The sequence below is a fragment of the Oncorhynchus mykiss genome, chromosome 8 (genome assembly GCF_013265735.2).
Source record: "Oncorhynchus mykiss isolate Arlee chromosome 8, USDA_OmykA_1.1, whole genome shotgun sequence".
NCBI classification, from domain to species: domain Eukaryota; kingdom Metazoa; phylum Chordata; class Actinopteri; order Salmoniformes; family Salmonidae; genus Oncorhynchus; species Oncorhynchus mykiss.
Window position 1 is genome coordinate 71,044,409 of NC_048572.1, and position 12,397 is coordinate 71,056,805.

The 12,397-nt window shown below is 38.2% G+C and overlaps 1 protein-coding gene across 9 annotated transcripts in view; it reads right to left on the reverse strand.

The window, feature by feature from the left end:
* The window catches only part of LOC110530472 (suppression of tumorigenicity 18 protein), a 62,454-nt gene that overhangs the window by 23,596 nt on the left and 26,461 nt on the right, over positions 1-12,397 (reverse strand). For 7 of the 9 annotated variants that reach the window (XM_021613560.2, XM_021613572.2, XM_021613564.2 and 4 more), the window contains 2 exons: positions 3,226-3,344; positions 466-517 (listed from right to left, as the gene is read on the reverse strand). In XM_021613560.2, the coding sequence (XP_021469235.2) occupies positions 466-517; positions 3,226-3,344 (171 nt within the window). Of the gene's footprint in view, positions 1-465; positions 518-2,245; positions 2,296-3,225; positions 3,345-12,397 lie in introns of all 9 variants that reach the window. The other 2 variants (XM_036986113.1, XM_036986112.1) reach the window with 1 other exon arrangement.

The window sequence follows — 12,397 nt, forward strand, 5'->3', positions numbered from 1 at the left end:
TTTTCCCTGAGGGCCATGCACCACAGATGCAAATCTCATTCTCATTCAAGTCCACCGTATTCCCATGAAGCACAACCCCATAATAAAGCTTCCATGAATTTCCCAGACATAGTAATGGCTCTGGTGCCACCAGCCAGACCTTAGAGGCTTGGAACACTAGCATAATGGCATCCCCCTGTCTAGGGGTTTTCAATCACACTATATATATTCACTCCTTAACGAATTTGAGCCACAGTTCCAATTTGATGAAGTAATTCCCCATCTGAATAAAATAATGGCAATGCAGTGCTCTTCAAATTGGTAAGATAATTTGTAAAACTGACAGTTGTAAAGTTGGATTGTTGAACTGATTCCTCCCTAGACCCCATAGATGTATAAGTGGAATGTGCGTGAATTGCTGAAGTGCTTAGTTACTGCTATTGATGTGCTTGCTTGAACATGGTAAGAGTTGTCAACGCTGCTCACCTTTACCACCGTTGCGTGTTTGGAGTGTGTTTTCCTCTCCTTCTGAATCCATCTGTTGATAAAGAACACACCATGTCTTCTTTAGCATGTAACACTCATTTCTAACAAAATACAGATTCTGTTGACAACTGGGACTGGAATAATGATGTTAACATTTGCTTAGCAGATGCTGTATCCATCCAATTTGAGGGTTCTTGACGTTAGTGGTTGAAGTTTATTTGAAGTAACTTTGAACCTTCCTATCAACATTACCCTATATTTCCCGGAACATTTATGTATTTACGTGTTGATTATCTGTGGCATTTAATGGGTATAGTCATGAAAACACATGTAAAAGCAAAACACCAACTGAAGGTGAAGTTAATAAAACAAAATAAACTTTGAGATGGAAAACACATCATAATGCAAAATAATGACATTAAAGTGCAGGTGGTGGTACAGACAGACAGCAGTGTGTTTAGACCAAAATAGTTGTTCAAATCCATCCACTCTCCCTCGTCACCATCTCATGTGGATCCCAAATAAAACCTATTAAAGGTAATTATTCTGGGCTGATGGCAGTGTATAGTGGTCACAGGCCAGTGAAATTTGTGAGTCACAGGATAGATACGCTGTTACTTTTCCTGGTAATGGGAAACATGACTTCTCTCTCTGGTTTGCTGTTGTGATTGAAGGCACTGACCTGCCATACATTTATAATAGGGGAGCAGGTGTGGCAGTGATGGACCTTAATTTACTTTAATAAACCTTTTATGTGCCACACTCTTCAATGCCATGCCGGGCCCTCGGAGGACCTGCTCATAATAGGTTCATTACTTTTGATTACTAGGGCCCTATTGAGACAAACAACTACCCAAACACTATAGATTACATTCTGTAAAAACTAATTTACCTCATTAGTTCATTACAATTTTTCCATCATCGTATGAACAGACAAACAAACAGACAAGAGATACTCACTCATTTTGTATACATTTTTTTATTAAACAAGATTTGTATAGATATTGTAACACATACACTGTCTACAATAATACAAATTAATTTAAATTTCAAATTCAGATAGTGTAATTTCACAGATTGACTAATATTTTCACATTAGGCACTTCTGTGTTACTGAGAGGCAACACTCACATTATGCAAATCTACTTGTTTTAAACACTTTTTAAATATTTCATAACATAACCTCTGATTTAATGCCTTATTAATGCTCTGTACATGAACCATTTAAATGCCTCTATTTTACAAGTAAAGCCGGAATATCAGGTATTTTGAAAATACTTATTTGAATATATTGAAAATACTATATTGAAAATAATAATGCTTCTATCTTCGTAAGATACCTGATGAACTTGGTTTTGACCCTGAGGAGTATACACTTGACTGATATTTTGTCAGTTCATGATTTTTCAACTGCGCTCAATATGTTAGTTAGAACGTTCAATTACATACTGTATTCCTTCAAAGGCCTGTATCTAGTCTTTCTAGGGAGTTTTTCCTAGCCACCGTGCTTCTACATCTGCATTGCTTGCTGTTTGGGGTTTTAGGCTGGGTTTCTGTACAGCACTTTGTGACATCAGCTGATGTAAGAAGGGCTTTATAAATAAATGTGATTGATTGTCATCTGAGGGGAGATGGAGAAACAGCTCAAACTTTTTGTGTTCAGGTATTATATGTTCTGCTTTGTGAGCAGCACAGAGGTTCTGAGAGGGTATAGAGCATGTGCTTTTGACACCCATTCGACAAAAGCTATTGTTGGACCTTCACAAACTCAAAGCTGTACCTAATTCTGCAGAGGATGAATCAGAAGTAATGGAGCAACGTGGAAATCTCCTATGGACGTTTCAGAGTAAGAGAAGTAGACATGGAGAGAACACATGATGTTCAATGAATATATTTACACAGGCAGAACAAATACTGTAGATACAGTACATGCTATTCAAATAAGGCTTTGTTTGTATTAAATATTTACTACACTCTCAGGTGGGGATTTGTTTGTGTTATATACTCCTGACAATGCACAAAACTATAACACATACACATGATAGATCTTTGGTGGTCATTGGTACAAAATGTTTTCCCATTTCTTTATGGTTGACATTATGGTCATACTATTTTATCAAAGGCTGTCTGGACATTGTCATGGTTTCAGCCAGACATTTTGGACTTAGGAACGGCTTTCAAAAGTAGAACACTGGTGCTACGATTACACAGGCAGCCCAATTCTGATATTTTTTCCCACTAATTGGTCATTTGACCAATCACATCAGATCTTTTTCATAGCTGATCTGATTGGTTAAAAGACCAATTAGTGAAAAAAAGATCAGAATTGGGCTGCTTGTCTAAATGCAGCCTGGGAGGCACGGTCACATTCAACGTACAGTAGGCTAAAATACAAGTGCTGTGGTATAAAAATAAAAGCAGCAGACTCAACATACTGCATATGTAAAACAATATCTGTGTCACATATTTTGCGGGGGTCAAAAGAGCATTGACACGACACTGCTAAACATGCTGCTTATCCAGAACATCATGGCTACCACTTCCATTAGCCATACAAATACATGACTATATCCGTTCACAGATAAAGTGAATTGGTAAAATATACTCCCCCCCCCCCCCCCCCCCCCCAGGACAATGAACTTGGCTATATTTCAACCTTATTGTAGAGGGCATCAACTAGCTCCATGCTCTTTCATCCAAATGTGTAGTATATCCAAACCCATCACTGGAAAATATATCATCAAATTATATTAGGCCTACCTTTATTTGCAGTTTTTTTGGAAATATATACGACGTGCTGCAAGGTCCACGCAGTCCACCTTGGTCGATTTGCGCACAATTCTTGACTTTTTTCAGGATGTGAGCATGAAATTCATTCTCTGTAACAAAAAAATAACAAAATAAATATACCTTTAATAAAAATAGATATAGGCCTACAAATCAAATGTGGAGTGGAAAGAATCTAACTTTTTACTGATTCTCAATTTCCAAGTTTTCCATCTAAATTGTAGTATACTGTAGGTTGGTTAAATAATTAATCATATTGATAATATTGTTCTCAATGCTAAAGGTGCTGGTGGTGATAGACATTGTTGGTGAACGTGCAGTCAGTCAGAGATCGTGACGGGCAGGAAACAAGATAATACCTCACATGGTTGAATAAGGACCAAGATGCAAATTGATTGCTTGACAGAGATCAAATTGCTCACAGTCTCATTAACACAAAACATCCAAGAGGGAAAACAAGGACAAACACAATGAGTACATTAAGCCTCTTCACTTCACAGATCTTATTACAGGAATTATTTATTTCTGTTAGCTTTGGGAAAAAAAGGAAAAAGAAAAAAACATCTTAATTACAGCACTCAGAGCATTTCCCCTCTGCAAACCAAAAGGGGGGGACTCGGAATCATTAGCATAAGAAAAAGAAAAAAGAGACTCACTACTATTTAAGGAAGGCCGGTGGGTTTGTCATCTGCTGAATCATTTTCCTGCCCCCCAACACAAATAGACAAATAACGTCTTGCTCTCTGAGGACTATTTGCCCATGTATGGGGCAGATTTCTCTGGGGATACTGAGCAGAGTTGCCTAATGCCTGATGCGCAGGGTTTCTATGTGATTCTCTATGTGTTAATCTGGCTGCTTTGCATGCTGTCCTTGGGACCAGCCCATTCCCCACCCTATTCCATCTGCTACCTTTCCCACCACAGAGGATAGGAGAGAATGGGCTGTGACGGACTGAGACTGGGAGAGGAGAGGGCTTCCCAGTCCAACAGTCATGAATAACCATGGCCTCACACACCGTTTGGAGAGGGGTTGAATGGGGACTGCTTATACGTTGGATCTGTTACTTTGGATCCAACTGTGGTTTTCCCTGCTCTAATACAAAATATAAATGCAATCAAGCATATTATTGTTCATAATTATTGTTCCTCATAGCCATACAAACTACAAGTGGCTAAATATACAAGTATGAGGTTATTTGTGTTATTGGAAATCAACTTCAAAAAGGTTAGCCATTGACAAGGTCATACAGTTTTGTATATTGCTGATACTGAAGCTACATTCTACTGTTTAAAACAACTACTACTACAGGTGTAGGAGTGTAGTGTATTCGTGTAGTGCAAACGTGTAGTGTATTCACGATTTAAAAAGACTTCTAAAGACTTGATTTGCCCTAACAAAAAATGGACCAACCCCTACAGAAATGTCCATTAATTATAATCCACACAAAAATTCACATTTCCTGTTGCTGCAGGATTATTTTCCTGCTGTGAGAAACTGGTCAAATTAAGATCCTACATCTGTGCAACTATGACAACTAATACTGTGGCTAATTCCTAAGCCAAACGGTACTTGTATGTCACCATCAATACAAGTGGTGCTGTTACAATTTTTACCCACCCAACAACTACTGTAAAGCTACTGCTCCAACTAATAGTGATATTCATTAGTATAATAATAATCATCATTAACCTTGTCATTCAAATGTCCCCTTGTTCCCAGCTTATCCCTGCACTTGGGACACCCTTGTGTAATTAACAGACACTATAGTGATAAAGTAAAACCGAGTCAATGGTACTAGTGGTACTTCATTTAGAAAACAATAAAACCTTACAGTTGGGTAAGTAAAAGTGCGAAGACCATAAACATGAATTACTTTGCTTACATTTCCTTTAGATTGGGGCAGATGCAAGATGATAGCTAGGCAAATGAGAATAACACGAAATAAGGTTTTAAAATGTCAGCTCCCGCATACTCCCCCAACCAACTGCTATGATTAGATTACACTTTTAACATAATTACTGTCTAAAGCTGTGTGGAAACAATGCATGTAGACAGAAGGGCTCTATCTGAACTGATACCATCCATTCTCTTCTCATTGAGCCTTTTCTCTTAACCTTTCTTCAGCAGTATCATTTTGAATTATGGGGATGGGTAGATGCTCTATGCAAGGTCACTGTCTGTTCGGTACCCGCTCCCTCCCCTCCCATCCTCCCTTGTTTTTGTTTCCTCTTCCAGAGGCAGACTATACGAATGAAGGGTTAAAACTGGAATGAATTTAATTATGGAATGAATGGAATTATAATGCGCCCGCAGCAAGTTTTCCTCCTTATTTATTAAAGCAGCTGATGGGCCAGGTTTGATGAGCCACTTCTGGCATAATTGAGTCATCACACAAAGAGGGTTCCTCGCATTCAGAGAGGTTTTATCAGCAGCAAACAGACCTGATTACTGGCAATTACACTCTGATCTAGAGGAAGGAGAAAAAAGGAGGGTAAATGTGCGGGGTAACTTCTGTGTTTATAGTTTACCCCGGGAATAATTTCCAGATTAATTTGACATGCTAAGTGTTTTCTGTTTCTGCATAATAAAGTGCAAACAGCAAACGATAGATAGTACAATTTACTTTCATATTTCCTTGTAATGAATGTCTAAGTCTATACGGTAAACTGATCATATTTTTATATGTCCACCGTGCTTAGAATCAGCAATATGTAGTGTTAAAAAAAGAAAAGTGCTTTACAATAACGCTGCTTGTGTGCAGACAGCGATTCCTTGTCAGTGGAGAGCCAAACTGAGATGGTATATGATGATAAGGAACACAACCGATTTCACCACCTTTCATTGAAATGCTAATTCATTCAAAGTGTAAGAGACTATTTTGATAAACAAGTTTTTGAAATAATTATTTTCATTTGCGGTGCTGCGACCAAGCAGCCATCAGATGCCCTCTGTTTAAAAAGCTAGCAGCTGGACATTAGAATAATAGCTAAGAAACGTTTTAGGAGGGGGAGGGTGAACGCGAGGAAGGGGGGGGGCTCTGATTTTCCTATTCATATCAAAGCCGGCGCTTAAAATGATGGTGATTCTTTTTTTATACAAGTGCATTTTATAAACTCTTGAAAATAATAATAGGGTAATGTTCCTATAAAAGTAATATATTTAATATTGCTTAAATATAAACAAATGGGTCCAAAGATTTTCAGTTATTGGTGTCTTTCTTATGATGCAGAATTAATAAAGATATAATTGAACTAATAGTTTGACCTCTCAAGCAACACCTCTTTGAGCTCCAATTGTACTGAACATAGTCTTAAGGGTTATACAAGTTTAAAGTGTCATACAGAGTAGTTTGCTCTTTGTAACACTCCAAACTCATCCCATCAAAAATCTCACAGTATACCTCTTCCAATGAAAGATTGAATATTCAGTACCATGAGAAGATGATAGAATGGTGCTAAATACAGTAGAACCAACTGTGGACAGTGACAGCAAATAGGCTAGAGAGACTAACACAAGCTAAGCCAGGTAAGGTATAGAGGTAACCATACCGGACTTGCCCAATTCCACGCTATTTCTGTACTGATAATATAAGTTCAAAGACAGAGTGAGAAGGAGAGAAAACGTATGAACAATCGCCAAAGTGTAGAACACCAATCCATTCACATAAATACAGTAAAAGGGAAACAGAATATCTTCTGATCAGTGAGCACTTTTTACACACCAAAATCCTCATAGAGGGGCGCTTCCGGACTTGCAGAAACAACTGTGATTTCAGACATAACCATCTCCAATGCAGCCATCCTGGCCGCCAAGCAAAGTGTTTGTCTCATGCCAAATGAGTACTTTTATACGGGGCTCTACAAACTGGCTTCTGTCTTATCACTTCCCCAAGACTGAGAAGCTTCAATAAAGAGAACGAGGCTCCACAGAATTCTTAACAGACAATTAGGAGCCTGGCTGGCCAGCCACTATCGCTTCAATGATTTGTTATGATGGCATAACTACAGGGGAAACTTGTTATTGGAGCCAGTTAGCAAAGCACCCCATAAAAGAGTCAGACGGTGACACCTGCGCTGAGGTGATTTAAAAATCTTGTAATCGCTTTCCAAAGTCATCCCAAAGCCTTCCCTTCTAAATTGAGTTAATCTGGACCAGGTCCACACAGTCACAGTGGCACAAAGTCCAGATTGGTTCTTCTTGTTCAGCCATCAGAGAGACATTTGTTTCACTAAATTTGGGGCACTTTTATAGTTATATTATTCTATGAAAGATGGCTTTTTAGATGAATTGCAATTAATTATCAAATATCAATCTCAATCAGAACAGAAATGTTGAATATTCAAAAACAGCATATTGCTTTGTTTTATGGAATGGTTTGCTACCATGCTATCTATAACTACCGAGACTAATAACAACCCAAAGGAAATGAAACCTGTATCACAGGATTGCAGCTTCTACACAATCAATTAACACCAAAGGTGCCTTCAGAAAGTATTCATACCCCTTAACTTATTACACATTTTGTTGCGTTACCGCCTGAATTTAAAATTGAGTACATTTGTTCCTCTCTCATCCAGATTCAAACAATACCCCATAATGAAAAAGTGAAAACATGTTAATTGAAATGTTTGCTAATTTATTGAAAACACAGAAATATTGCATTTACATTAGTATTCACACCCCTGAGTCAAAACATGTTAGAATCACCTTTGACAGCGATTACAGATGTGAGTCTTTCTGGTTAAGTCTGTAAGAGTCTTTGCACACCTGGATTGTACAATATTTGTATTTAAAAAAAAATATATATATATATTATTCAAGCTCTGTCAGATTTTCAAGCTGATTTAAGTCAAAACTGTGACAAGGCAACTCATGAGCATCCAATGTCGTCTTGGTAAGAAATTTGGCCTTATGTTTTAGGTTATAGTTTTGCTGAAAGGTAAATTTGTCTCCCAAGACTGAACCAGGTTTTCCTCTAGGATTTTGCCTGTGCTTAGCTCTATTCCGTTTTTTTTTTAAATAAAATAAAAAATTCTCCTTGCCAATGACAGGCATACCCATAACATGATGCAGCCACCACAATGCTTGAAAATGTGTTGCCCCAAACATAAAGCTTTGTACTCAGGACATAAAGTACATTTATTTGCAACATTTTTTGCAGTTTTACTTTAGTGCCTTATTGCAAACAGGATGCATGCTTTGGAATTTATTTATTTTTAAATTGAACCTTTATTTAACTAGGCAAGTCAGTTAAGAACAAATTATTATTTACAATGGTGCGGCAGGATAGCCTTGTGGTTAGAGCGTTCGACTAGTAACGAAAAGGCTGCAAGTTCAAATCCCCGAGCTGACAAGGTACAAATTGTACAAAGGTTAACCCACTTTTCCTAGGCCAAAAATAAGAATTTGTTCTTAACTGACTTGCCTTGTTAAAAAAATAATAAATAAATAAAAAATGACAGCCTACCGTCAACAGAACGACAGATTTCTACCTTGTCAGCTCGGGGATTCAATCCAGCAACCTTTTGGTTACTGGCCCAATGCTCTAACCACTAGGCTAATATTTTTTATTCTGAACAGGCTTCCTTCTTTTCACTCTGTAATTTAGGTTAGTATTGTGGAGTAACTACAAAGTTGGTCCATCCTCAGTTTTCTCCTATCACAGCCCTTAAACTCTGTAACTGTTTTAAAGTCACCATTGGCCTCATGGTGAAATCCCTGAGCAGTTTCCTTCCTCTCCAGCAACTGAGTTAGGAAGGACGCCTGTAGGTTTGTAATAACTGGGTGTATTGATACACCATCTAAGGTGTAATTAATAACCTCACCATTTATTTATTTATTTATTTCACCTTTATTTAACCAGGTAGGCAAGTTAGGAACAAGTTCTCATTTACAATTGCGACCTGGCCAAGATAAAGCAAAGCAGTTCGACACATACAACAACACAGAGTTACACATGGAGTAAAACAAACATACAGTCAATAATACAGTATAAACAAGTCTATATACAATGTGAGCAAATGAGGTGAGATAAGGGAGGTAAAGGCAAAAAAGGCCATGGTGGCAAAGTAAATACAATATAGCAAGTAAAACACTGGAATGGTAGATTTGCAATGGAAGAATGTGCAAAGTAGAAGTAAAAATAATGGGGTGCAAAGGAGCAAAATAAATAAATTAATTAAATACAGTAGGGAAAGAGGTAGTTGTTTGGGCTAAATTATAGGTGGGCTATGTACAGGTGCAGTAATCTGTGAGCTGCTATGCTCAAAGGGATATTAAATGTCTGCTTTTTTATTTGTACCCATCTACCAATCGGTGCCCTTCTTCACGAGGCTTTGGAAAACCTCCCTGGTCTTTGTGGATGAATCTGTGTTTGAAATTGACTGCTCAATTGAGGGACCTTACAGATAATTGTGGGGTACAGAGATGAGCTAGTCATTATAACTTATGTGACTTGTTAAGCACATGTTTACACCTACATTTATTTAGGCTAGCTACAACAAGGTGGTTGAATACTTATTGACTCAAGACATTTCAGCTTTCATTTTTAATTCATTTGTAAAAATGTCCAAAAACAGAGTTCACTTTGAAATTATGGTAAAAAAGTCAAGGGGTGTGAATACTGTATGCTACGTTAGTTTGCATCTTTCAAATCGTTATTGAACATACGTTTTTCAAAACACTAACAAGGACAAATTCATTGACAGGTGTTTGGGAGAAAATAAGTTCCAGCCCGGGTGTCTGTCATCACTACAGAGTAATCCTGGCCATTGTTTCTTTCCAAGGAGACCCTTTTCATGCAGGAGGAGGGTTGCCTGAATGCTACCAGGTGGTCGGCAATTTGGAGAAACGTAGTAACCGTTCGAGCTAATCCCGTGCCACAAAAGGCAGGTCTCCCATGCCCAGAGGCCTCCGGGTGGGAAAAGTTTACCTAGAAAAAACACACACAGTACACACACAGACACACACAGTGTGTCTGAAAGGAGCCAGGCAGCGCTGAAGCATTGATTCCTAATCAGATTGCACTGAAGTGAACAGCTCGCATGGCAGCTGTAGTTTTCCCAGGGTTAATTACCTTTCACTGCTCTCTAAACAAGTCAGCTGTTCCTGTCATTAAACAACTCCACTCCATCTCTGCTCCTCTGTCCTGTCCTCCAAACACACACACTAAGTGTGCACGTGCACGCAAACACGTGCACGCACATACAAACACACAAACTATTCCCGTCTTCTCATCCTCCACAGCCACACACATCCAAACATTTACAGTACATGGAGCTCATAGAGAGCAAACTGGGAAAAGGGTAACGTATCCAATAACCACTTGGTCACTTTACTAATTAAGAGGTGGAGTCAACGGCTGTTAAAATAGGCCATTATCCTTTACTTTCAGCCACAAACATTTATTTCTGCTTATGCAGATGGGACGCTGAATTCCCAATACTATCCACTCGCCCTGTCAAAGGAGGATAATACCAATCTGTCAAGGTCTCATGTCGTTATCTGGCTCCCAATCTTACTAATTGAGTATATAAAAGGAAGTAAATTATCCAAATAAACACACACACACACACAGGTGGACAGGCGCTTGCACATGAGCGTGCACACGCACACAGAAAGAGTTCAGCTGTGCTGTCATAAATTCTGAAAAATCTCCCAGCTCTCTGAGCTCCATGGCTCAGGACGTTGGGGGAGTTTTAAGTGATTTCACTGTGTGGCAAAATCCCCTGGCCACCTGGATTACAAACTCTAGTCCTTTAACTCATGCCAGTATAAATCCGTGTTAACTGGGATTTACCTCTGGCATATGAATTCTCAGTCTGCGTAAGCTTTGTTTGGAATGAGTTGTACATAAGTATTTTATTCCTTATAGAGATGCCTGATGGTGAATTTCATATTTTGTTGAAAAAAGGCAAGAAAATTGTTATAAAAGTGTTGTAATTTACTTATTCTAAATGGGGAAAGTAAATAAAATAGTTTTCATTGACCATGTTATGAACATTATTCCAAACCAGGAAAAAGAGTGAAATAATACAAACCTCTGTGCAGTTAAATGCCTGAAACCATGGCAATGTAGGTTGTAGTCCTACATGTGTCAAAAAGTTAGTAATGTGTACTCTTAGCCAGGCTATTGCTAACATTGATCATGCTTAATATCATGGTGGTTATCGAAGTGACCGTGATATATTTAACACACATGGCAGGAGCAGCCCTAGAGGATCTGAATGAAGTATTATGCAAAATCTATACAATCTCCTCTAACACACACACTCTTCTGGGATAGCCGAGTTAAACCCTGACTATAGTATTTTGTACTTAAAGGTTAGCAGGACTGTTTTGTGAGTTTGAACCGAGCTTGCCAGATCAGCAGATGGTCTGTGATTATGATTATATGCATCAATAAAATGTAAATTTGAATTAACTCTAGGGTTTAATAAAAATATGGACTTTAACCCACGCTGCAGTCTGCCGGTCGTGCATGATATTTTGATACAATATAAATGATGTAGGATACATAATATACTTATATGTAAAACAACCAGCTAAAAACCAGTTGAGAGTACCTGCAAGCATAGGACAAGTACAAGGCAGTGACAGGTCTAAATGTCAAATTCAGGAGTATGGTTATACATATAAAAAAACATCAACATATTGAATTCTCACGCGCATTAACAAAATGTCTAAGCCAGAAATGAATTTAAGTCAGAAAAAAAAACTACTATGGACACAAATTGAATGCACGAACCAGAGATGTCAATATGAAACTACCATCCTGTGATGGAAAATAAAAGCGAAGGCACAACTTGTAGTAAAAAGTAACTTAAAAAACATACATTGATAATATTTTCTGAGTAGAGCTGTAAGTAGAGCTGGAAAAAGACAAATCTACAGTACTTCCATAAAGAAGACATCAGACGTAAGTTCAGGGGGAAAAGAATAGAGAGGGTTGCTAGCGAATAAAGTTACAGTTAGGAAGCAAGCAAGAGGAAACAGCTGGGTCTTGTCCTCTGTCACATTAGCCAACATGTCTGGAAGTGACAGTCTCCTTAGGCACTGCGCTAACCTTTCATGAATCTATTTATCTGTCGAGAGCACTATTTACTCTGAGACTGAAAGCTCTGCATTCACTAAACAGGCACAGAT